This window comes from Excalfactoria chinensis, chromosome 3 (genome assembly GCF_039878825.1).
Source record: "Excalfactoria chinensis isolate bCotChi1 chromosome 3, bCotChi1.hap2, whole genome shotgun sequence".
Lineage (NCBI taxonomy): Eukaryota > Metazoa > Chordata > Aves > Galliformes > Phasianidae > Excalfactoria > Excalfactoria chinensis.
The window spans coordinates 24,378,489-24,405,168 of record NC_092827.1 but is presented as its reverse complement, the minus strand read 5'-3'; the positions used below and the strand labels follow the sequence as shown (position 1 = coordinate 24,405,168).

The window sequence follows — 26,680 nt, the reverse complement described above, 5'->3', positions numbered from 1 at the left end:
CCTTCTGGATGTACACTCACAGCAAAAGTAAGGCCAAGGAAAAGTGTAGGTTCTACAGAGTGGTGAGTGGAACTAACTAGAGACAAAAGACGTGAAAAACTGAGTTATTCAATGTCCTTTTTCTTTTCTTTTCTTTTCTTTTCTTTTCTTTTCTTTTCTTTTCTTTTCTTTTCTTTTCTTTTCTTTTCTTTTCTTTTCTTTTCTTTTCTTTTCTTTCCTTTCCTTTCCTTTCCTTTCCTTTCCTTTCCTTTCCTTTCCTTTCCTTTCCTTTCCTTTCCTTTCCTTTCCTTTCCTTTCCTTTCCTTTCCTTTCCTTTCCTTTCCTTTCCTTTCCTTTCCTTTCCTTTCCTTTCCTTTTCTTTTCTTTTCTTTTCTTTTCTTTTTTATACAGTCTATCTGAAACATTCTTGCTCCAAAGCTAGCAAATATGGAAAGATTTGGAAAAAATAAAATAATAATTTTTTACTGAAAATGAAGGAAGGTGATTGCTTAAGCTCAGGTAATGAGCACCGGTGAACACAGTGTATATCACAAGCCAAGATTTTGCAGCTACATTCAGTAAAAAGATTTTAACTGTATCAGCATTATGTGTCAGCCCCAGCCTAATTCATTCTCTTGAGAGACATGGCAGTAAAGCCAGATATAATGCCATACTAACAAGATGAAAGTGCTTTTGACCTTCCAGAGCTACTGCTTTGAACATATTTCTTAGGAACTCTAGCGTTCTGCTGCATTACAGTGCTTAGGCATGCACTGATAGTTCGTTCCTCTTTTTACAGGTTTTTAAAGTCCTTAGGTACTTGACTCCCATGTGGATTTTGTGGAAAGGTTGGTTGCCTCAGAGTTATGGATTTTGCTGTGGCTGCCAAGTAGAATACTTTAAATTTAGTAGCTGATATGCTTCCAGTTTAATACAGAAATAACTTACTACATGGCAGCTTTTGCAAGTAAATGTCTATGTGTGAACCATAGTTCTCAAGTGCAAGGTTATTTGAATTAGCTTAACTATAATGATGAAACCTTTCTCTGAGACCTGCACTCATCTTCCAAAGCTTACTTTTTTGTCAGAGCTCAATTTTTGCTTGTCTATATCTAAGGTGTTTTAGTACCAGCAAGCTGTGAGTGTATCCTGGGCTCAAATCTAGCGTGGAAAAATCCTCTGGTCTGTGCCCAGGCTTTCTGATAAGGCAGTTAATTCCTAGGTAGAGTATGTATCTAGTATTTATACTTTGGTAATACTTAGGAGATATTGGTAAAATGGAAGTTTGAAACCAATTTTACTATGTTCTTACTCTGACTTAGCTAATAGAACAATCAAAGATGATCAAAGGGTTGGAGAAGCTCTCCTATAAAGAAAGGCTGAAAAAACTGGGCTTGATTAGCTTAGGGCAGAGAAGGCACTGGTAAGACCTCACTGCAGCATTCCAGTGCTTGGAGGGAGCTTATTTTCAGGAGAGTAACTGACTTTTTACATAGTCCAGTAATGACAGGACAAGGGGAAATATCTTTAGAGTAAAAGAGAGAGATTTCTACTATATGTTAGGAAGAAATTAATTAATCAGAGTGTGGTGAGGTGCTGGGATAGGCTGCCCATGGAAGCTGTGGATGCCCCATCCCAGGACACATTCAAGCCTTGGGCAGCCTGATCTACTGGGGAGTAAATCTGCTCATGACAGGGGAGGGTGGAACTAGACAGTCTTTATCATCCCTTCCAATTCAAGCCATTCTATGAATCTATGATTCCATGATTAAGAGAGAATTTGAATTATCTAAGGGTTATGGTACCTAAAATTGTGCCTAAATTATATCCACATTATACCTGAAACAAATTGGAAAAAACACTGATACAAATGTTAGAGACTTGATGTGTGGCAATACTGCTAGCTAGGGAAGCCACTGTACTTTTTAGCAGGTCTATCTTTGGAATGGTCTTTGAATATATTCAAGCATACTACTTTGCATGTCCTAAAGGAGTTCCTACTCTGTAAGAGTTACAAAGACCCAGGGGACTGAAGTCTCAATTTCCACACAAATTGCTCTGCTGCAGATACAATGAAAAAGAAACTTTTAAGCAGCTTTAGTGTTAACAACACAGAGGAGCATTATGCATTATAATGCCAGACTATTCTTCCATGATTTTGCTGTATTTCTTTGAGCTTTCTGTAAGTTGTAAATGTATGTAGTGTCTAAATTTTCTACATTAAGTCACTGCTGTATTTCTAAATGATAATAAGTGAAATGAGAATGTTTTAATAATGATTTATAATATTGTTTCTTTCTTTTGCTAGGAAATGAAAAAATGTCATGACCAGGAGCCATTTAGATAAAAACAATTCATTATTGGATGTTTCAATCAGTCGAAGTTTTAAATGGCAAAACAAATGACTGCTGAGGGAGTGTTTCATGTAGCAGAACACAGTATACTCTGTGTTAGAACAGTTACCTTAAAGCTGTGATTCTTCGTATTTCTGAAAAGCATGGCAGTGACAGCATCATAGATTTTTTAGGTTCTCTAAAGCTGTCTTTGGCAGCAAACTATCTTAACCTCAAAAGGATTCAGAAAAGTAGGTGACTTCATAAGAACTATTTTGTTCACTGAAGTAGAATGGGCTAGCATTCCCTGCTCAAAATCTAACGGTTTTCTGAGCAATTCTATTGTTTGTTCCTGGCTTCTAATGAAAAAATAAAAATAAAAAATAAAAAAATAAAAAAAAAATAAAAAAATGCATGGGGTAACTATTTGCATCTTGCTTGATTATGTGACTTTGATTAGTTTTATTTCCCTGAAGTCACTCTAAAACATGGTTCTAAATTGCAAAATTCTCATTTGGCATAAATAGTAAAGGTATTGTGCTACAGTATTGAAATGAATCAAACATGCTGCTTTAGTATACTACTCAAAGCATACCTGTCTTCTAATACATTTGTCTCATCAGTAATTATTTCTTGTTACTGTTTTCAAGTACCACCTTCTTTCCTGCATGGAATCTCAATATGCTTTCAACATCAATCAAAAAGGAATAAAAGCAGCCTAACTTCTTTACTGACTTTTTTTTTTGTTTGTTTGTTTGTTTTGGTTTGGTTTTTTTTGTTTGTTTGTTTTTTGTTTTTTTGTTTTTTTGTTTTTTGTTTGTTTGGGTGAGTTGAGTTTGACCAGATAGTGTTTTAAATACCATAATAATATTGAAAATGAAGCCATTAAGCTTGATCACAGGTAATTTTCCATGTAACTGTGCCCAAATTCTTGTTGCACTGTCAGTGGATTCTTTGACCCATTGCATGCCTTTGATCCCATGCATTTTGCTATTAATCAAGCTTAGGGTCAAGCAACGAGGGAAATCTCAGTCTTGAATAAGAATATTTCATGTTGGAACTGGTCTTGTAGGTCTCTAGCCCAAAATCTTGCTGACAGCAATGTTAGCCATGAAGTTAGACCAAGCAGCTCACTAACTTTGTGCAGTTAGGTCTGGAAAACCTCTGTGAACAGCATAGTTCATTTAAATAGTGCATTTAAAGTCTAATGGGAATATTACAGTACATTAGAAGTAGTAATCATGATTCCTTGTGTCCCAAGAAGAGAATGGCACGTTGAGATTTTAGCCATATTAGTACTGACTTTTATTTTTGTTCAAGTTAAAAATAAAGCATAAGCACTTCAGTTTTAAATAGATATTTGTACTGAGTTTTATTTTTGTTCAAGTAAAAAATTAAGTGCAAGTACTTCAGTTTTAAATAGGAATATTAAAGACTACATAAAATGTACTTAACAGAAAAGAAAATCAAAGGCTGTAATAATAATCATAAAATTAATTTATTGTGGAGACATTGTGGTTATAGAGTGATATGGAAATAAATGTGAGTATTATTTTTTCTCCAAACTGTGTTCATATTCTTTTAGAGTGAACTTCTTTTTTTGATACCTTTAGTAAAATAGTAAAGGTTTCCAATTTTATATAATTTTGATTTTTGTGCTGTATTTTTTATTGGTGTCAAAATGGTTAGAAAACAGCATATATGCTGGATAAAACATGGGCATTTCTCTGTAAATTTATTTATGTCTGTTTTTGTGAGTATACACACACACACACACACACGTATATGTATGCACAGTAAATACAATGCAGTTAAAATACATACATACAATACAATATACAATGTTCAATATGGAATCTTTTTCCTATTTTAGACTGTATTAGTTTTAATAGCAGATGCTTTGCTTCTCAGTACTTTCAGACATTTGGGTGTGATTTTTTTAGTTATCTTTAAGTTTTAGAAGTTTCTCCTAAATTTTAATAAGGGAGTTGTTCATACTAAAACCCATCAAAGTTAAAATGTCGTAAATATTGAACTGATATTTGCATCTTGCTCAGCTAAAGTGTGACCTACTCTAGCATTATTGACAACTGTGACATTTTGCCTATGATGTTTCTAACGTAAGATGATGTTTCCAGTTCAGACAAGAATAGATTTTGCTCATATAGATGTGTCTTGTTCTCCATCCCTTTCTGTAAGTTTCATATCCATGAACTGAATCATAATTCTAAACTGTGATAACTTTAGGCTTGGCTTTATCATTTTTAGCCCAGCAAATATTATTTCTGCCCTTATCAGGGTGATGTCCCAGCTGTGTGCTGACCCAGTGATGCAGGGACTTAGCCTGACCATCATCTCTCTCTAAATGTTGTATTCCTTGTCATCTTTCACAAGTTTATGAATGTTTAAATTCATACTCTTTTTTAGGAGAACATGTTCATTTCACAAAGATCTGACGCTCTCTACAAATACACAGTACAAAACACCAGAAAGTAACTCCCTGATGCAGATTGCTTATCCTGAATATCCAGTCTAGAGTCCAGATGTTTAGATATCAGACATTACATGCTATTGGATATGTTTCTGAATTTAATCTATATGTTTTGTCTGTTCATCTTAAATTAAATGGACAGCTAGAGTCCCGAAAAGCCATGCCTATTTACTTAACATCTAAAGCTGACATTTAATAAAAAAGAATGTCGTAAAAGTTTTAGAACAAGCAAATTAATCCCTCTTTGTATTAATTATGATGTTTCCTGTTGTGTAATCTTAACTTTTAAAATTATTTCTACTTTCCCAACCACAGTAGATATCAAGCTTGTCTAAACAAAGCAAAATATATTTAATTTAAGACAGCAACCAAACAAACTTTCTGCAGTCAACAACAATTTAACTCAACTTAATACAAAGAAGGTGAAATAATTCCCTGAAATAAATCTATTACTAACACAAAATACAACAGAATGAGAAAATCTAAATCTCTGGTATTAGTCACTAAGCTATACTAAATCTTCCTCAAGATGACAGCAACAAAATCAGGCTCTGATCCTTATCAGTGCTAGTTTGTCCTTGCAACATAGCTAGAAAATATTTGTTACACTTTATTTACTCACAACAGGCTGGATGAAACAGTAGTTAAATGATGTTTAAGAACTGTTATGCTTTATAGAAAACTTGTGGATTCAGATAAAGAGTGCTGAATAAGATAGGAAAAGAAAAAAAAAAATCCACAAAAAAAGGGAAAAGGAAAAAAAAAAACAAAAAAAACAACAAGTTATGCAAAACACAGTTGTTTACCATCATAGAGTTCCAGAATTTCCCAATTTGGAAGGGGCCTACAAAAGTCATCAAGTTCAACTTATAACCACACAGGACTACCCAAATGTCAAAATTTATGTCTGAGAGCATTATCCAAATGCTCCTTAAACTCCAACAGCTTATGGCCATAACCACTGCAGTGGGGAGTCCTTTCTAGTGCCCAGCCACTCTCTGGGTGAAGAACCTTTTAATTAACATAGAAGTAGCTACATCTTTTTCAATATAATGTATAATGTGTTAATTTACTATTGCATTCAGTTTTCAGTTATGTCCTCAGTATCTAGTTGTTCTTTACTACGCATTTGTTTTTCTTTTCCAAGTAATGTATTTTTGGGTTTATTCACACAAAATTTTGCATTTCTTCCTTTTCCTTTATTTTCTGTACTAAAACATAGCCACTTACTATATATAATTAACCCCAATATTCAATTTCTTGAAACAAAGCAGAAAACTTTTTATTATCTCAGTAAAACACTCCTGGGGATGCCTTTACATTAGCATCTTTCTCAAATAAAAATTGAATATTTCTATATATATATATAGATAGATAGATAGATTATTTATTAATTTAATTTATTTATGTATATATATTATATTTCTTATTCTTATGTCTTATAATAAGTCTTATCTTTCTTATGAGTCTAAAGAAAACAAACCAGAATATATACTATAGTTTCAAAAAAGAAAATATTTTTACTCTCAGAAGTGTGACATACAGCCACAATATCTGAGCACAAAAGGTTATTAAAATGCCAAGGTTATATATCTGGAGGGAGAACATCACAGGAATTTCTTCTTAAAAAATGTTCTTTGCTGTATAATAATTTACAACTTTGCAAATTTATGTTCATGCTGTAGAAAGAAATGAAAGAAACATCTTAAAGTAATGAAGCTGAAATTAAAAAAAAAAAAAAAAAGTGAGATAAAAAAATCACATAAACTACAAAACTTGTGTTTTTAGAGAATTGTAGAGTCAAAGAAGGGCTTACATTGGAGGGGACCTTAAAGATCATGTAGTTCCATGCCCACTGCCACGGGCAGGGTTGCCAGACAGTAGATTAGGCTTCTATGATCCCATTCAGCTTAGCCTTCAGTGCCTCCAGAGATGGGAAATACAGAACCTCTCTTGGTAAATTTACAGAGAATTAATGAGTGCATCCATCCTAAATCACAGTCAAAATGAAAAATAATAATAATAAGAAGAAGAAGAAGAAGAAGAATTTTAAAAAACCTACATGTACATCACTGGTGTTTGTTGTATGGTTCATCATGAGGTTCCCAGTGTCTCTTTTCATCCCTGTACTTTTGAGAAGTAACAGCTGTTGAAGAACTATATTTTTGCAACCAGGATAGTACGAAAGCAATACTTCTAGGATTTACTACCATTTCAATCTTCTTACTTTACTGTACATAAATAGAGGATCAAGTGAATGGCTTGATTTTTCAGTTGAGTAGAATACGGTATGTAAAAGTTGGAAATTGGAGGAATGTGTTTCTGGGAGAAGGAATGCAAATTTTATTTTATTTTATTTTATTTTAAACAGAGGAGAGGGTTGAAGCTAAATGCCCAATGATCAGAAGAGGAAGAGATTTTAGGTTGCATGGAAAGTTTGTGGGGAGAAAAGACAGAAAAGGGTAATTTCTTCTTTGGGTTTCCAATTGAAAAAGTGAGTCTTTATATGAGTATGCAGATAAGGAGTACTGCAAGTGATTTGTAAGAAACATGAAAGCATGGGGCATTTCCAATTAATAAAATGCATTGAAGATTAATAATAATAATAATAATAATAATAATAAGCACTTGAAAAAGGCTGCTGAATTTGTGCATTATGAGAACAAGTGCTCCTTGATGAAGGAGTAGGAGGAAAATAGCTGTCATCTTAGTGTTGTTAGTGTTAATCATACTCTTGTTTTCTGCAGTCTATGATATTTCCTCACCTTCTGCAGCACTGACATATTGGCAAGTCCCTAGGTTAACATTAATGTGATCAATCATTTAAATGTGGCATGTATGGTGTAATTGCCCCTTTTTCTTGTGTAACTGGAGGTGTTTATAGCATGGTAAGTACAGTCTGTTAAACACAGCTTCTTGAACTCCACTGCAGCCTGTTGTACCGTAACACACATGGCACAGTCATAGCTATGAAACAGAACATGTGGACAATGATTTAAGTGCTAATTCTGTGGCATTATAGTCTGTTTCTCACACCAACTTTGCAGAATACTTGGATGTATTATAATGTATACTGCAACAAGCAGATTTCTATTAAATTTTTCTTACTTTCAACAGGAGTTGAAAAAAACACAGACTTCAAATTAAAATATAGTCGCACTGGAGGAGGATGACAGACTGTAGAGCTGACAGTCATGAATGAACCCTTTTGTGTCTACAAAGTGGCAAATTACAAACTTAGTACAATTCACACTTGGAAATAATTTACATTATAATCTTTATTCATAATGTAAGGAATTCATCCAATTAAGCTAAGGGATTAATGCCAGGAGCATATTTGGCCCAATTTATTCAGACAATATTAGAATCATAGAACCATAGAATTGTTTGAGTTGGAGAGGTGTTCCATCTGTTGGAATATTTTTGTGACTCCTCTCTGAACGTGCTTCAACAGGTCCATGTCTCTCCTTTACTGAGGATTTCACATCTGGATACAGTATTCCAGGAGAAGTTTCACCAGAGCAGAGTAGAAGGGCAGGATCACCTCCCTCGATCCACTTGATCCACTTCTTTTGATACAGCCCAGGATACAGTTGGCTTTCTGAGTTGGACACATTTCTGGTTAGTGTCCAAATTTCCATCCACCAGGATCCCCAAGTCCCCTTTTTGTCAGGGCTGTACTAGATCTTTTTGCCTCCAAGCTTGCATAGTTAGTGGGAGTTGACACAATCCAAACTGCAAGACCTTGCACTTGCATTTCCTTGGTTCTCCTAGGCCCCCTGCTCAAGCCTGTTTGGGTCTCTCTGAATGGTATCCTATCCATCAAGCCTACTGAACACACAACACAGCTTGATGTCATCCACAAACTTGCTGAGGGTGCACTTGATCCCACTATTAATGTCATAAATAAAGATTCTGAAGAGCAACTGCCCCAGTACTGACCCCTGAGGGACACCACTCATCACTAACCTCCATCTGGACATTGAGCCATTAACCACCACTCTCCGAGAATGGTTAGAATACAGGTGTTGAATTTAAGGAAGAGATTTTTTCATGTGAATATAAATTATGTTGTATAAAACTATTAAATATATTTTGCACGAGTCCATTTTAACATTTGTACTAGTTCTAGTACTTAGAAATCTATTTTCTTAGTTAGAACTAATACTTCAAAATAGCTTACTTTATTTTTTTATTGAATTATTTTTTCCCATGTTAAAATTATTCGTTTTCACTGTTTTGGCTGTCATATTATAGTCTGTATTCACAGTAAACCACACAAGTGCCTTTAAAAGCACGAAAAACAAAATGGACTTGTGCTCCCTACAGATTTCTGAAATATTAATTCTAGCATGAATAAGAAGTTCATTTTGCCTATAAATATTGTTGAAGCTTTCCTTCTAAAGGCATAATATGGAGATAGCACTAGAAAGCATTCTTGTTCCTTCCATCAGGCCTGGTCTTTCTTGGCAGAATTTAACCTTAATTACATCTCATGATACCTGTTCTTCAAGAAAACTTTAGCATATAATGATACATGTCTATCTTCCTTGGCTGCCTCCCAGCCCCCCAGTGCAGAAATTCAGTGGAGAGTAGTGTGCTCTTTTTATCATTTTTGGATAGTAACCAGTTTTTCATTATTGGCATTCATTCATCACTGATTTGTGCCTCATAATTTTCTTCAAAATTTCCTCTCCTCTCCATTCCTCTCCTTTTCCCTCCTGTCCTTCCCTCCCCTCCCTTCCCTTCCCTTCCCTTCCCTTCCCTTCCCTTCCCTTCCCTTCCCTTCCCCTCCTCTTCTCTCCCCCTTCCTGTCACCTCCAGCAGCCATCATGTCCTAGGCTGCACTGCCAGGGACTAGTGATCTTCATTCACTAGGGCCATAGCATCACAGACATCAGTATGATAGAGAAGCAAATGGCAAATTATTAAGGCACCACAACTCCCTAAATAAACTTCCTGCTATGTCTATGCCCCTTAAGCATGCATCACAGTCTACACAGAGCAGGGGAGGTCCTATCGCGTTACAACCCGATGCCTCGTTAACACCTTCTACAACACCTTCCCTCCCTCCACCAAGACAAATGATACAGGTCACCTTTTGAGTCTATTTCTCTCTTCATCTATTATAAAGAGAGTATAGACACCTTAAATAATCTTAATTTTTAAATAGTGAATAGTTGTGGGACTGTATTAGACTCTGATTTCCCTAGCATAGTTATTATCTAAATTCTGCCCTCTTTCCTTCACTGCCATATAGAAGTTTAGGAATGGGCGGATATCGTCTGACAACTTTAATTTCAACATAATTATATGTATGTAGGGAAAAAGCACATTTCTTTGCTTTAATAATATGACTCATTTGGCACTTTGATCAGGAGTTTTTGTTTTTTTCCTAATCAAGCAGCTGTTGGTGCAGTGCAGTAGAATTAACCTATGAAATACTTTCATGAGCAGTAGCAGATTTGATTGCAGTTTTATGTCCTTTCACTGACATGTTCTTTTTATGATGATTATTAAATATATTAGATTATATCAAGGTTAAGTCTCCAAAGGAGTTACAAAAAAGTCTTTTCATATAATGCCTTATCTTTCAAAAGTTAATTTTTGTGATCATTAATACATTAAATTATGCACTGCCTTTCCACAATCAAGTTATGGTTTTTCACCACATTATTATTACATTCGCTAATAAATTCAAGCAAAAGTTAAGTCAGTGACATTATGGTAACATAAATAAGGGTAGATCAGGAGCAGAATAACATAACAATCTATTTAGTTGCCATATGTTAATCAGTCATCTAAATAGCTATGTTTTTCTTTTTGAACAGATTATGCAATAATTGAACCATATCTGAATACGGAAGTAATATCAATGATTTTAACTCTCATTCAGAATCAATATATCAATGTGACAACTTCTTCAAATGTGTGGTTGCTACCATCTGAACATCAGAATCTGCAACAGAATCTGAGTTTATTTTGTTATTAAAAAAAAAAAAAAAAGCAGTTTCCTTAAATATGTACGTTAGCTGTAAATAGCTGTTATTCATATTAATGAAAGTTACTCTGTTAGTCTTCAATAGGTAAAAATCATTTCTCGTGATATTAAAGAAATTCTATTTGTTGCTGTGTTAATAGATTTATTCCAAACTCCTGTTTTATGCCCATACATGAACTAGCAAAAGTTAAGCAGTCTTTATGCTTCTTCCTAGCTTAAAAATAAGTTGCCAGTAGTTGGCTGCATAGCAGTGAGAAAAGACTACAGGAACTTGCATGCACTTTTCACATTTGTGTATAAAATAGCAGATATTATTTTGAGTTGAAACTGAATTACTTAAGTGCCTCATTCCAGCTATTTTGTGAAATGGAGAGTCTGAGGAATTGGTGTAACTTCTGGCTTCTGGGACCTTTTTGTGCTCCAGTGGAAGATCTTTTGTACTAACCATTCTTTTTCTGTTTTCCACACTGCCCTTGACCTGAAAAATCAGAATAATGATCTTGCACTATCCCTAGGTACATGTTGATTGTCAGTCAGTATTTCATAAAGTACTTTGAGATGTTGAGATGGAAGATGTGCAGTACTGATTTGCAGGAAAACTACAAGCAGAAAAACATGCTTCCATTCTGGTGGGATATTCTTTGCTGATGAATATAATGAGCAATGTAAGAAAAATGAATGTAAATTAAAATGGCTTAGCTGGAGCTTATAAGATGAATAGATAAACTTTTAGATGCTTTGTGTTTAGTATTCAAAACTTAGTCACAACTACTGTTTTTGCATAGGTGATAGATGTGAAACAAATATAGATGAATGTATATCTTCTCCTTGCCTAAACAATGGAAGTTGCATTGATGACATCAATTCCTACAAGTGTCACTGCAGGAGAGGTTTCACTGGAACAAACTGTGAGACGAATGTTAACGAATGCTGGCCAGATCCTTGCCTTCATGGAAGGTAGCTATTTTTATTTAATTATTATTACCTCTGAGATAATGTACTTCTGTAGCAATATTTATAAATGATATTATAATTTGTAATTACAATTTAATATCATGGGAAGGTTGAAAAATATGTTTTTTGTTATTTATTCCATAAAGTAAGAGCACAATCACACTTAAAGATTACAGCTGTTGCCTGTTTAAGCTAATGTAACATACTGTAATATTGTCTCAGTTCCTCTTTCATTTGTGTTTCATTAGCACAAACTGTTTTTTAGAAAATGTGAATTGGACTTGAATATTCTTAAAAGCAAATCCTTATCCATTACAAACCAATAGATTTAAATAGGAAGGTGTATTTTGTTATGACAAACAGTACCCTTATAAAACCCCTTAGCAACAATGAAAGGCATGTTCCATTAGAAAACCTAATTAAAAATTCCATTGATTTCATTATTTGCATCAAAGCACTACTTTGAAATGCATGGAGAGATACTGTAAGTGCTGAATCTATAATTCCATAGCTTCATCTGAACAATACTATTTTGTATTTCAGATGTATAGATCTCATTGATGGATATCAATGCTCTTGTGAAGCAGGATGGACCAGCTCAAGATGTGAGATAAATATTAATGTATGTCTTCAAATTCTATTTCATTATATAGGAAAGGGTAATATGCCACTTGAAACTCACTTTTCTTTAGGTAATTTCCAAATGTGTCAGGTTATTGAAAATGTGTGACAGAAATTCAGTGTTTTCAAGTCCATTCCTAAATGCTCATTATTTGTTATTCATATGATATGGCATTAGAAAGAACATTAACCGTATGCCTAAAGAACTTTAAAGGTGAATTGTGAGTGATAAATCTGAAAATTTACATCAAACTAAGCCAAAATTCCATGAGAATAATTTATTATTTCAGTTTGTTGTAAAGACATAACTATCTCCTTTATATTGCTAGGCCTATTTCTTGTAGCTTTGCGTAGCAAAGCCCAAGACACAGTTTTCTATCCTAAAAGTAGGCATGACACACCATGAAGATTTCCATGATCAGCATACAACTTTGTAGAACGTGACTACATCTGGCAGAACAATAAACAGCTCTTAGAAAATTGGCTACACTTTCAGGAAAATATTACATTGATTCAGACTTTTTCAGGTTTTGTGCCAAAGAGGATTTAATCAGATCTTGGTATTTTAAACATATTTTGTCTCAGAGAAAGTCTGGCCTGAGATTTGTCTCCCTTTTGGGTTATTTGGCTTTTAATATTGTGCTTCTGAATTGCCAAAAACACATTCAAAAATGTTATCCAAGCTTCTTTTTAACTTACTTATGCATGTTAATTACAGCTAGAAGTACTAGATAAGTAAAATACCCTATATTACATAAAAGATGTATAGTCTATAATTTTCCTGTTGAAAATGCGTAGCATTTGCACAGGAGTAAATCTAGCTGAAATGTTATCTTTGAACTTCCTTCACAGAAAAAGAAAAAAAAAAAAAAAAGAAAGAAAGAAAGAAAGAAAAAAAAAAAAAAGGTGAAGAAAGTAATTCAGCTCAGCAGAGTGTGCATCATGATATGATATTGCAAATCTATATGATTATCAGCTCTTGCCAGTGCTAATACAGAATACTCTTGGGTAATATTTTCTCTGGCAACATCCATAATTTACACTTTCCTCCATTTTGAAAGAATAAGAGATTAAATGACCTGTGGACAAGTGCATAAAATCATACTGAAAAGATAACCATATTCCATACAGATATGTTTGAAAATATATAGATTAGACATTCTCAGAAAGAAACAATATACATATACATGTGATTGTCTGTCAAGAGTGATGGCTTCATTTTTTTAATTTTCATTCTATTTGCTTGCACAGTGCCTCCCAGATTAGTCTATGCTGCAGATGTCATATTTTTAAAGGTTATAATGCTTCATTCATCCTGCTCAGATATATATCATGAATTTACAAGTCTTGTAGAGATCAACAAGGCTGAATAGACGTGTGCAAATCTGGACAGTCATATAGTCATGTTAGAGTGATACTCTAAAATTGTTTTCCTCTAGACTGAAATCAGGAAGCTCTTCTGTTGTTTGTTTTTTGTTTATTTTGTTTTTGTTTTAAAAAAAAGAAAAAAAAAGAAAAAAGAAAAAATGCAGATATGCATCCATGTAAATATACTTCAGTATGTTCTTCACTTGATGTATTTCACAGAATCACAGAGTTGTAGGTATTGGAAAGGACCTCTAAAGATCATCTAGTCCAACCTCTCTGCTAAATCAGATTCCCTACAATAGGTTGCTCAGGAAAATGTCCAGAAGGGTTTTCAATATCTCCAGAGAAGCAGACTCTACAGTCTTTCTGGGCAACCTATTCCAGTGCTCTGTCACCCACAAAGGAAAAAAGTTTTCCCCAAGTTCACATGAAACATCCTGTGATTATTTTTATTATTATTTTACAATTTCCAGTGCTGGCTGCCAATATGATTTCTTCTTGCAGATCTTGGTCATGTTTATAGCTGTAAGAGCTTCATATATGTTTTTGGTAGTGAAGCTGGAGGGTGGGGACTGCAGTGTAGCCCCACTTTTATGGGTCAACAGGGACTAAGCTGCCCCCTTTTCAGTGTTGTCTGTTGCTGGAATATAATTATTAAGCAGCCAATCTGTCTCTCTCTTAATGCCTCTAGTTCTATGAAGCCTTTTAACTGCTTCTTGAAGCTCAGTTTCTTGTTATGGAGGTTCATATACCTGTGCATATCTTGTGCGGGTACTTACCTCAACACTAGCAGAAGGTTCAAGGCACTCAGTACAACTGTCCACTTGAACCAGTCTCCTTTCTTAACATTTCTGACTGAGTGAGTGCTTCAGGCATCTCTGGGGATTTCCTTGAAGAGGCGCTGGTATAGCCATCATGCAAATCACCATGTTAGCAGAGATCAAGAATGCTTCCTCTTTTTGTGAACCTGCAAGCAAGGAAAAGCACCCTGCCTGCACAAACTGCTGTGACAGAGTGCTACTCCCAAACGAGAAGAAATCGGTCTGCCTTGTGTCCTCCCTGCATGCCCTGCCGGCACAGACCAACAAACCACATCCTTACTACTGTGCTATGCCCTGTTTGCCTATGCTGCTCACTGCACTCCTGGTTGCTTGGTATATGCAACTGTATTGGGTATAGATAGCAAGGTTTTGCTTTGAGGCAACTGCAGATCTTGTCAGTGGGAGAAGAGACCATGTTGGACACAGATGGTTCTAGTCACATGCAGTGGATCCATTGCAGAGTACAGCTGAGCCCATCAGCCAAGCTGGTGGCCCACCTGTAGAAATACAAATGAAAAAGTGTAGAAATTGCTGTGCAACAGAGCTGAGTGAGGAAGAAAGTTTGAGAAACTATATTGTAGACATCAAGATCAGAGAAGAAAAAGGAGGAAGTGTTCGAGACACCAGAGCAGATGCTTTCCTGCAGCCCATGGAGAGGACCATGCTAAAGCACATACCCACAGTGCAGCCCATAGAGGACTTCATGCTGCAGAAGATGAAAACGTTCTGCAGCCCAAGAAGAAAAACATGCTGGAGCAGTCTGAGTTTGAACTGTGGCTCATGGAGAGGACCCATTCTTGAAAGAGGGAAAACTTTCACGAAGAAAGAGAAGCAGAGACAACAGCTATCTGTACCCCGTGCCTCTGTGCTCCTCTTGTTTGGAGGAGAGGGTAAGGCATTATTAAGTTGAGCCTGGGAAGAAAAGGTTGGAGGAAATATATTTTTAGGTTTTGCTTCTCACAGTCCTACTCTGATTGCTAACAAGCTGAATAATTTTCCCCATGCTGAGTCAGTTTTAGTCAAGGCAGTAATTGATAACTGATCTCCCTGTCTCCATCTTGAACTATGAGCTTTTTCACCTTTTTTTCATTACTCATCCCATTCACAACAGGGACTGAGACAGCAGATGAATGGGCATCAAGCAGCCAGGCACAATCAGCAACTAAGCTGATTTAAACAATCTATGTGTGTATAATTTTATATGTATTTCCCTTAAGATACTGGAATGTTTTCCTTTTTTTTTCCTCCTGTAGTTTTTATCCTCTGTATATGTTCACAATATAGTTCACAATATAGTTTACTAGAAAATATACTCTAAGACTTTATCTTATGCAATAGGCTATGGAACTTGCTGGTACCCCTGCTTCTGTCTGGAAGAAGGCTGTGATCAGGTGATCTGGGAAAGGATAGATCATTCAATGAGAACAGATGAATGGGAATGAGGACTTAATTCTAGAATTACTTTCTTTTTCTTAATTGCTTTAATGATTTTTATACTTTTTGAATTATATATTTTGAATTATAGTTAGTTCAAACATTGGTCCATATTCAACAGATCTTTAATCTATTCTGTTAATGAACAAAGATAAACAAAATAAAACAAAAAACAAAAAACAAAAACAAAACAAAAAAAAAAAAAAAGAAGAAAAAAAAGAAGAAGTTGCTAGAACAGAGAAAAGCCCAAAAAATTGAAGTGTGACTTGTGCTGTATTATTTAATAAACAGGACAACTTATGTTTGCCAACAACAAATTTAATTAATATGGCAAAAACTACTTCTATACTCAGAGGTTCTAGCAGTCTATAAAACTATCCCCAACATTCCCATGGGATGTATAATTCAATTAGTTTATGTAAAGCTCACTAATAAATCATCCTATATACATCCAGCTGGAAAATATACAGAGAAATAAGTTGTTTTCTCACAATTCCCTGTGGATTTCTGAATTTACATTCTGTCAAGGCAACTGCAGTAACTGCAGGAAATCTAAGTGCCCTTGGATATCCTTAAAAAAATCAAACTGTCTAAAGTTAAAGTAAGTATGAGAATAAATTCCCTTTTAAAACACTGGCTTTAGCTAGACTATTTCAGTCCAGCAGCAAAATAAAACTCCTTTGGGATATAGGCAAAAACTAGGTTTATGCGCTCAAGGGCAAAACTACATTTTTGCACTAACTAAGCACTAATTTGCTGGTAGTTTTCATGGATTTAATTTGATTATTTCTGTAGTGACTTTCTCAAAGGAAATTGCTATTATGTGAAAAAAATAAACATTCTTGTATGCTTTTATTTGCAATGATATGCATTAAGTAATAATCAGAGAGTTATGATTTATCAAGAAATATTTTATAAATGAAAATAAGGTCCATATGCTTTAGTTAATATATTTATTCTGTCCAGTATTACTCTAATAATGGTACTACTGTAAAAGCTGAGAAAAAAAGTCTATAAAATATGGCTGAAAACATGCTTAAAAATTTTAATAAAGGAATGAATAGGAAGCACTTAAATCTCTTTCATTTCTAATATAAGATATATTTGAATTTCTCCAAGATTAATGAGTAAAAACTTGTTTCAGAAGTGAGTATGGACAGTAATAAAAGCATCTCTATAGAAACAAAAAATTGACTGAAATTTGAGGTTGTTGTGTAACAGACATTAAAACATCTATCACTCTTTTCCTAATTTCCGAACAGTTACTTGCATTTGTTATAAACATGGATGAATAAATGAAGTGCTTTAAAGATGTAGTCAATGCACTGTTATTTCTCTCCTCAGGAATGTGAATCCATTCCCTGCATTAATGGAGGTTCTTGTCAAGATTTGGTTAATGAATTTGCTTGTATCTGCCTGACTGGATACACTGGCAAGTTCTGTGAACTTGATATTGATGTTTGCAGTGAACCTACACTCAGCACAGTTCTGTGTCACAATGGCGGTGTATGTGTTGATGGGCCTGGAAGAACTTTTCATTGCAGGTTAGTAAGAATACTGTCATTTAACTGCTGTAATTAAGAGACATGCATTTGCTAAGATTTCAGAGCAGTGGTGCTATATGCATTATGTGAACTTAATTGGATTTGATAACACTTAAGGACATATTAAAAATGCTGCTAAAAAAAAAAAACAAAAACAACAAAAACAGAGTTAATTATTGCAATTTTGTGATGTAGCCACATATCACTTTGGACATTTTTAAACTCAGAGCAATAACAATCATTTTTCAATATTGACACTGCAAGTATTTAGAAAACTAAAAATAAAAATCACAGAATCACAGAATCACCAGGGTTGGAAAAGACCTAAAAGATCATCCAGTCCAACCATTCACCTATTACCAATAGCTCCCACTAAACCATGTCCCTCAACACAACATCCAGTCGTTCCTTGAACACCCCCAGGGGTGTTTGCATTAGTGAACATTAGTGAAAATCCTTCATGTTTGTGTTCTAGTCCTTTCCAGAATTACATGTGGAAGCATATAGCATAAACAGAACTTAATAATTTAAAACTTATTATTGTAGATGTGTATATACTCTTGTATTCAGATATTAATTTGCTGTAAAATTCAGACAATAGGTACATATTGAGACTTTCATCAGTTGACACCACCAGATCTTTCTCCTTGTCTGCTAACTTGCTGAGGTTGCACTTGATCCCACTGCCACTGTTGTCTACAAAGATGTTAAATAATGCTGGTCCCAGTATTGATCCCTGAGGAATGCCAGTCGTCACTGTTCTCCACTTGGACACTGAGTCATTGACTGCAACTCTGAGTGTGACCATACAGCCAATTCCCTATGTAGCAATTGGTCCATTCATCAAATCCATTTTTATCCAGTTTGGTAACAAGGTCATTATGTGGCGCAGTGTCAGATGCTTTGCACAAGTCCAGGTAGATGATGTCAGTTGATCTTTCTTCATCCACTGAGGCCGTAGCTCCAACATAAAAAGCCTGTAAGAAATACAGAAGTAATGCTTTTCATCCCCATCAGACTCACCAGGGTACTGAGCTGAAGCTAAGGCTGCAATGTCATTTCCAAATAATTTTGTATTTTTTAAGTCTCCTAGTAAACAGAAGAAGCTAATGGAAATGCTTTAGTGTAACATATGGATCTGAATATCTTTCCATTTGAAAACCAACATTAATGCAAAAGAACAAGTTTCCCAGTTATTTTGTTACACTGCAGTTAATTATTATTATTATTATTATTATTATTATTATTATTATTATTTTCCTCTCAGATACATGGCCACATGTTAATATTTGGTAATGTGTCTTGAAGCTTGATTCAAAAACTCTTCTAAACTCTTTAGTCATTTTTGGGCGAGGTTAGAAATCCTGTGTTACTAATCCCATTACTAATCCTGTAGCTGTCTACTCCTTTTGACAGAATTTCTGTAAGGATCACATCTTTTAAGGGAGAAGTATAGAGGAAAATAAGGGGAAAAATTTCCAATATAGATGGTTGAAGTGATGATATTGAATGCAAAATTTAAGAGAACTGTTGCTAACTTTTAATGTTCTAGATGTTTTGGTTTTTTTGTTTGTTTGTTTTACTTTATATCCTAGTTAATATATTAATTTATATTCTTATAATTGGGTGGGGTTTTGTTCTAATACTAATCAGGTGCCAGTTTCTGTGTCTCTTTTTTTAGCTACATTGACAATTCCCTGGTTATTTGCCATATTCTTTTGAAACAAATTTAAATTCCACTGTATTCAGACAAGGAAGTCTCTCATTCTAAAATGGCACAAGAAAAAGTAAAATGTCTTGATTCGCATATTTGGAATTCCTTCTTAGCATGATAAAAGCAATGGTGTAGGGCCATTAATATTTTCATATTACAAAAACCAAATTTATTCCTCCTAACCTGTGGTTCAATTTCCATTTGTATTCCTTTGTGTCATTGCATTAGAAGTTGTGACATTTCATTAATATTCAACATAATTAGCGTAACGAATGGCCCATGAACTTCCAGGACTTACTGTTTCTTGTAGTTTAACTAAATATTTGCATCATTTTCCAGAATCTGAGGTGGAAAAGATTCATAATCATACAAGAGGAAAAAAAAAAAAAAAAAAAAAAAAAAAAGGAGCATGGCTTGTTAAAGAATTTATCAGGATAATACATAACTGACCTCAGAACTGGTGTAAGTTTTCTGGACACAACTTGTGTGCAAACTGGAGAATAGAACTGGTACAGAGGATAGAAAATTGAAAAAATAAGGGACGGAAAAGCAGCTTCTACTTTGGCAGAATGCCACAAACATCCAAAAAAATTGGGGGGGGGAATCCTAGCATTGACAGCTGTTACACACTCCAAATGAATTAACAGGAGAAAAGACAAAAATCTTGTATCTTTTAGAGTCTTCTTATTTTGAGGATCTGCTTTGGAATGCTTGTACTGTATTGCTTGGCAAAATGATATAGCAAGTAATGAAAAGTGTTCAGTAATGGATAAGTGTCAGACTGCCTTAACTGTGGGCAGTGCTGCTACTTTCAGCTGTGATGAATGGGATACTTTACCCAGTGGTAATGTTAATGGTCCAAGTTTTCTTGACTTATGTGGGAATCAATTACATGGACCACCCTAAAGGCTTCTTTCTGAAATGAATATGAAACATACCCTCTGGGATAGCCCTTGAATTGTGTATTATGTGAAATATCCTTCTGTCTTTAAACACATTGTTTAAAATTAAAACAACTCATTGGAAATGAGAGAGAAGTTGGGAGCTGTAATTCAGTTTTATCCTGGGCAGGCATGCCACTGAAAATCTTCAGGAAAGTGATCACCAACTGAAATACTTTAATTAAAGCAACTGTCTACCACATGAATGAATACCATATAATTTAGCTAATTAATAACAAAGTTATCATGAGGCCTAGAGAGGCTTTCAGAAGACCCTATATTTTGGTCCATAAATGGAAATCAGTGTATTTTAAATCTTCTTTCTTCAATATATTCATATTTGGTTTAAAACTGGAGCTATTTTGGTGTCATCTTTCACAAATTAGTTTACACTCATGAAAAAAAAAAAATATTTAGCTTGAATTTTATTATTCTAGGAGCACCTAAGAATAAATATATGATCGCTGTGTCTGATGGACACAGTGTCAGGGTTTTTTTGCAGCTCATGAGATTTTAGTAAGGAAAAATTGTAAAATAGGAGCAGATTGTTCTACATGTTCTCTAAATGAAGTGCATTTATTTTTAAATGTTCATTTTTATATTTACCACTTTTTATTTGAGACTAGGAAGTGATTGTAATGGATGCAATAAGTAGTACAGGACTGGATACTTCTCTTTATAATTCATATAAATGTGAGGAGAGGTGCAGGGATTTTCAGCCTGTATTTGATCAAACATTCACTGGCATTTATAAATTATTATAACCCAAGATTATTTAAATACAAACTGAAAGGAACAAATAATTTTGTCAAAAGCACTCACAGTATGTGATACAAGTCAGCCTTGGCACACCCTGTCAAAATCTTTATATCACTCAGATATCTTGAAGTAGTACAAATTATGCTGGAATATAACATGGAATCTGTATAATTTAGCTTAACTTCTGACTTTTCTGAGGATAAGGAAATAGAACTATGATGCAGTGTATCATACAAAACCGAATTCAGATATCAATGAAAAACTTTTTTTTTTTCTTTTTTTTTCTTTTTTTTTTTTTTTTTTTGTACTTGGTTTTACACTAGATGCTTCATTTTTCTCTGAGGGTTTCATGCCAAAATACTAATTTTCAGTTTTGCAGGCCACTGTTAGAGTCCAGTGTTCATTTCACAAAGTTTCCATGCGTCTGCTCTGGAAAAATAGTACTAATAGGATCTAACCTCAGTAGGTTATTTTTTTCTCCCTCTAAAGTTACTGCAGTGTAGCAGCAGGTTAATTGCCACTATGGTCCTCCAAACTGATTCTTTTTCTGCTGCTATGGAATTTTATATAGAAAACACTAATGCTAGGAAACAGTCAAGCATTTATAAAATATTATTCCTCAGATTTTGAGTGCTGCAAAAGCATTGTTTTGTGTTGTCACTATCACTTTTGGTAGCTCTGTCTAATTCAATGTGTAGTTCTTTTGATTAGATATTATGTTAGGGAATTTGTGGAAAGAAAGTGGCATTTCAAGTTTTATCTTGTTCTTATTTCTTCTGCTGTAACCAGACTTCCAAGGAATGCCAGAACTCAGAAGAAAAACAAGATTATTTTTTCCCCCCAACTCTTTGTCTACTACTACATATAGGTCTCAGTTCAATGGTCAGATAAAGTGGTTACCTGAAGCATAAGGTTAAGACCTTTCCCAAAGGTTATTAAAAAATAAAAATGGCTTTGACCAGCCAATTCTTTGAAGTTTTCAAATAAGAGAACTCCACTGTCTCTTTGAAAATAGTTTTCTAATTACAGAATCACACATAATCACAGAATAGTCTGGGTTGGAAGGGACCTCAAGGATCATGAAGCTCCAACCCTCTTGCCTGGCAGGGCCACCAAACTTCCATGTTTACTAGATCAGATTGCCCAGGGTCCCATCCAGCCTGGCCTTGAACATCTCCAGGGACGGGGCATCCACAACCTCCCTGGGCAGCCTGATCCAGGACCTCACCACTCTCCTAGTAAAGAACTTCCCCCTAACTTCCAACCTAAATCTTCCCTCTTTCAACTTAAAACCATTTCCCCTTGTCCTGCTATTATCGGCCCTTTCAAAGAGTTTACTCCCCTCCTGATTGTAGGCACCTTCAGGTACTGAAAGGCTGCAATGAGGTCACCCCGCAGCCTTCTTTTCTCCAGGCTGAACAAGCCCAGCTCCCTTAGTCTGTCTTCACAGGGGAGGTGCTCCAGCCTCCTGATCATCTTCGTCTCCCTCCTCTGGACCCTTTCCAACAGTTCTTTGTCTTTCTTGCACTGAGGGCTGCATACCTGGACACAGTACACCAGATGGAGCCTCACAAGAGCAGAGTAGAGAGAGACAATCACCTCCGTATCCCTGCTGGCCATCCCTCTCCTGATGGAGCCCAGGATACATACCATTTGCTTTCCAATCTGTAAGAACACACTGCTGGCTCATGTTAATAATTATTTATTATCAGTGCTGTAGTTGTTTTATAGTTAAATTGAGATGAACAGAATAGGCTATATCATTTTTAGTGGTCTCCAATTTATATTCTGTTCTCTAAACTTGTGCTTTAATTAGAGCCAAATAAATGCAGTAGAATATATTAAATAAATTAACATTCACTGCTGTTAAGTCTTCTCTTTTTCCTCTTTGGTTGATGTACTGAAAGAAGAGCCCTAAAAGTAAATTCAGTGCTTCCTATTTCCAAGGGCCTTTGGAGTATTAGGTTGTATATGTGAATGACTGAAATAGAATAATAGCCAGCTTTGGTGATAAGGGAATATGGGATCTAAGTACCTTTCCAGGTCTTGTTCTCAATGATAGAATTTGTGCTGAAGCTCACAATATCCAGTTATATCATTTATTTCAAGTATTATCATGCTGACAGTTCATTTGTTTTTGTTTCTTATCTGTGGATCCTTTCCAAAAAAGCAGTGACAGAATTTGCAGTGATTATACTATTTTTCACTTTGTTTCAAGGGGAAATCTGTGATTGTAACTAACTAACTAAATAAATAAAAATTAAAAAGAAGATAAATAAATAAAACAGTGTTAATTGTTAATGGTACTGGCAAACTTCTTCATCACATGATTGTGGAAGGTGTGCAAAATTAGAAACTAAAGTAAAAGAAAGAGAAGCCCAGATCACTAATAAGATGAGTGTACTAGGGGATGCTTATTGGTATGAGTCTTTTCAGAGGCCTAAAACAGCATGTGTGGTGCATATTGCTGAGATTATTCGGAAATTGAGAGCAAAGTTGAATGCATGGCTTGCTTTCAAATGAGAATGAATGCAGCTCCCAGTAGCTCAGCATGATATTTTCTTTATACTTGGAGCCAACTGCTTCAAAACAATAAAGAAAATTCTCTCCAAGCCACATCCATCCTTCAAATGCAACAATATCTGGCAGTGAGTGGAAGAATCCTGTGCACTCTTTTATTATATGTGACATGCAATCAATATTTCTTTTTAAATAATATCCAATATAATATCCACCTTTAAAGTCTGTAAATTTCTGTCTTAATTATGAACTTTTTTTCCAGTTCAGATATTTTTCCCTCAAGCAAAAATGGATCTAAGTGATTCTTCTCATTAGTTTGATTTTGTACTTTTCTCAAAATAACACCAATCAAGAAGACAGACTCTCTTCAATACACTTTTTGGAGGCTCACAAGCATGGATCAATCATATTATTGTAAAAGGTACCAAAGAGTGAATTTCAGCCAAGATAAGCAATACTGAATACTGGATACCTCTCAGAAAGCACTTAGCATTTCTGTGATTAGATCCATTCTGCACTTATCATGTTCACAGTTCTTTCGTGTGTTACCTTACTGTTTACTACTTATATATTTCATTAACTTAGATTTTTTATTCACTGAATTTTCTAGAGGCAGCTCTTAGAAGTTATTAAACACATACCACATTCTGAACCTTTTAACTGATGAATTGTAACCTAATCTGAAAGTGAGAGCACTGAAATCAATAAAACTAAAGGAGATACAGTATTGTGTAAAATATGGTAGAATCACTCTTTTGAGACTTAGGTGATAAATATAGACAAATCAAATCTTGCAACTAATCCAAACTTGTAAAAATAGTAAGAAAATGCTTAAGAAGTATATCTCACAATCAAGGTTTGACTTTGCAAGTTGGCACATATAGAAGTATATAGGAATGGTGCTAGAATGCCATCATATGCCATTATAGAAACAGCTGCAGGTTTTACACCTGCCAGGGGCCTGGAGCTGAGATATTTTAGAGGGACTGCCAAAGCTCATCTTATCTTCTGGCAACTATTACCTTTTGTTGTTCCACATACTGTTACTCCACACAAAAAAATTACACTTCCAGGGGAAACCTAAGCAGTGTTAAAAGGAACTACAGAGTTCTAAGGGGAACAGTCAAGGTTGTGTTCTCCTTCATTCTGCCAGTCTGATGAAAGGATGTGAGAAGAAAGGTCTTTAATAATAAGACAGATCAATAATTGGCTTCAGAACTGGTGTTAGCAATGGGGATTGGAATTCTATGGCCATATAACCCTGCCTACAGACCAGCATCTGCTTCAGGAAGATGGGAACCACCTCACTAAGCAAGTCAAAAGTATTTTTGCCAATAGGGTGGCTGTGGGGGAACTGTTAGGTAATGGCTTGAACTGGTGAATTAGCATGTGGGTAAAGGGTGCAGCTGGCCCAGCACAGGCAATTTGTTTGCACCTGTGCTCTCCACATGACCAGAAAGGGTGGACTCAGGGTGGAGCCATTCTGGGCTCATATAAAGGCTAGCCACTGTAAGGAAGTGATTTCATGGATCTAGGCTGCTTCCTGAGGAGGAAGATTGTGTAGTCAGGTGAGCCCCTTCACTGGTTGGGTGAGCTTGAGTTCACCTCTTTTTTTTCTGTGTATGACTTATTGGTTTACCTATGATTATTGTTATTGCCAAGAATCTGTCAGAAGTAATTTCATTTATTTTTCTATGGAATAGGTGGCTGATTTCATAAGGAGGGTTTCACAGAATTGTTACGGTTGGAAAAGACATCTACAGTAACTTAGTCCAACTGTCCAGCTATCATCAATGTTTCCCCACTAAACCATGTTCCTAAGTAATATGTCTACTCTTTTCTTAAATGTTTTTAGGGATGGTGGCTCTCCCATTTTTCCAGGTTTCTCTTCCTGTTTCAATTCATCCTAATATCTGATCTGAACCTCGCCTGGTGCAAATTAAGCCTGTTCCATCTTGTCCAATTACTTTTTAGAAAGAAGAAGAGACTAGCCCCACCTCACCACAACCTCCTTTTAGGTAGCTGTAGAGAGCAATAAGGTCTCCCTTGAGAGAGAAAAACATAAAAGAAACAAGAGTAGAACTTGTGATCTTTAGCATAATATCACCTATATATATGCATATAATATATATTTATGTGTTCCGTACAGATAAAATAAGAGGGATTCTCCTTAAGTGTGTGTGGTAATCACAGTATTTCCATTTAAGCTGTGTTGTTTTTTTTGTTGTTGTTTGTTTGTTTTTGTTTGTTTTTAAGACGTAGATTATTCAGGTCTTTATTTCTGAAGCTGATCTAAAAACATTTATTTGCAGTTGCCTTTGAATTTTAGCAAGATCAAAACTATCTTTGCTTCTCTTGTAGAATTTCAGTGTTATAAGTGATTTTCAGAACTAGCAAGGCTGCAGCAAGCTTGCTTGTACAGTAATGGCAATAAACCCCTCTACAGAGAGATGTCTACCTGTAAAAGAAAATATTTCACTACTATAATTAAACTGCCTTCTTAGATAGTAAAACCCATAGTACTTTGAGGAATCATCCTCTTTTATAAACCATGTCTGCCCTGAGGTTTTTGTCTCTGTAGTTGTGTTAGATGGAAAAGTGTTGTGCTGTTTGTTCTCCCAGATTCACTGCATCTGCGCTAGCAAAACATTATAAGTTCAGCCCTGGTCATTTTGCTTTTCAGGAAAACAAGTTGGCAGTCCTGACTGTGGAGCTAGGCTAATACTGCTGCCAAATAGCACCTTCAGCAGCAGCATGCACTAGCAGCTCAATTCCTCCAGGAAAGAGGAAGGAGACACCTCTATGTAACAGCCTACAGATGTGTCATAGGCAAGAGCTTCTTAAAAAATTCAGAAAGATATGACTACAAGATAGAGGAGTCTGGCTAGACTCCTTTTACAGCCACTTGGATGTACTTTCAGTAGTAGAATGCTCTAGGAAAATTTATGTAGGTGGTAGCGTGTAACAAGTAATCTAGTATGTAGCTAAAAGTGTGGAAATGCACGAGGGTAGTAGTCTGAGTAGTCTGGAAGTTCAAGACATGCACTTGCATGCTCTACATATGTATGCATAGGTGTGCATGTTTATATTAAATTATGTGCATCTTTTAACTTGTTGAACTGCATTCTCAGAAAACAAAAAAAATATGCTAAGCAGCAGTTGTATGGCTTAAAGAACTGAGAAACTGAAGCATAGAAAAT

General features: G+C 35.2%; 1 protein-coding gene across 1 annotated transcript in view; it reads left to right on the top strand.

The window, feature by feature from the left end:
- EYS (eyes shut homolog) overlaps window positions 1–26,680 on the top strand; it is a 710,358-nt gene that overhangs the window by 302,257 nt on the left and 381,421 nt on the right. The window contains exons 26-28 of the mRNA XM_072333503.1: window positions 11,590–11,761; window positions 12,302–12,380; window positions 17,347–17,546. Of these exons, the coding sequence (XP_072189604.1) occupies window positions 11,590–11,761; window positions 12,302–12,380; window positions 17,347–17,546 (451 nt within the window). The remainder of the gene's footprint in view (window positions 1–11,589; window positions 11,762–12,301; window positions 12,381–17,346; window positions 17,547–26,680) is intronic.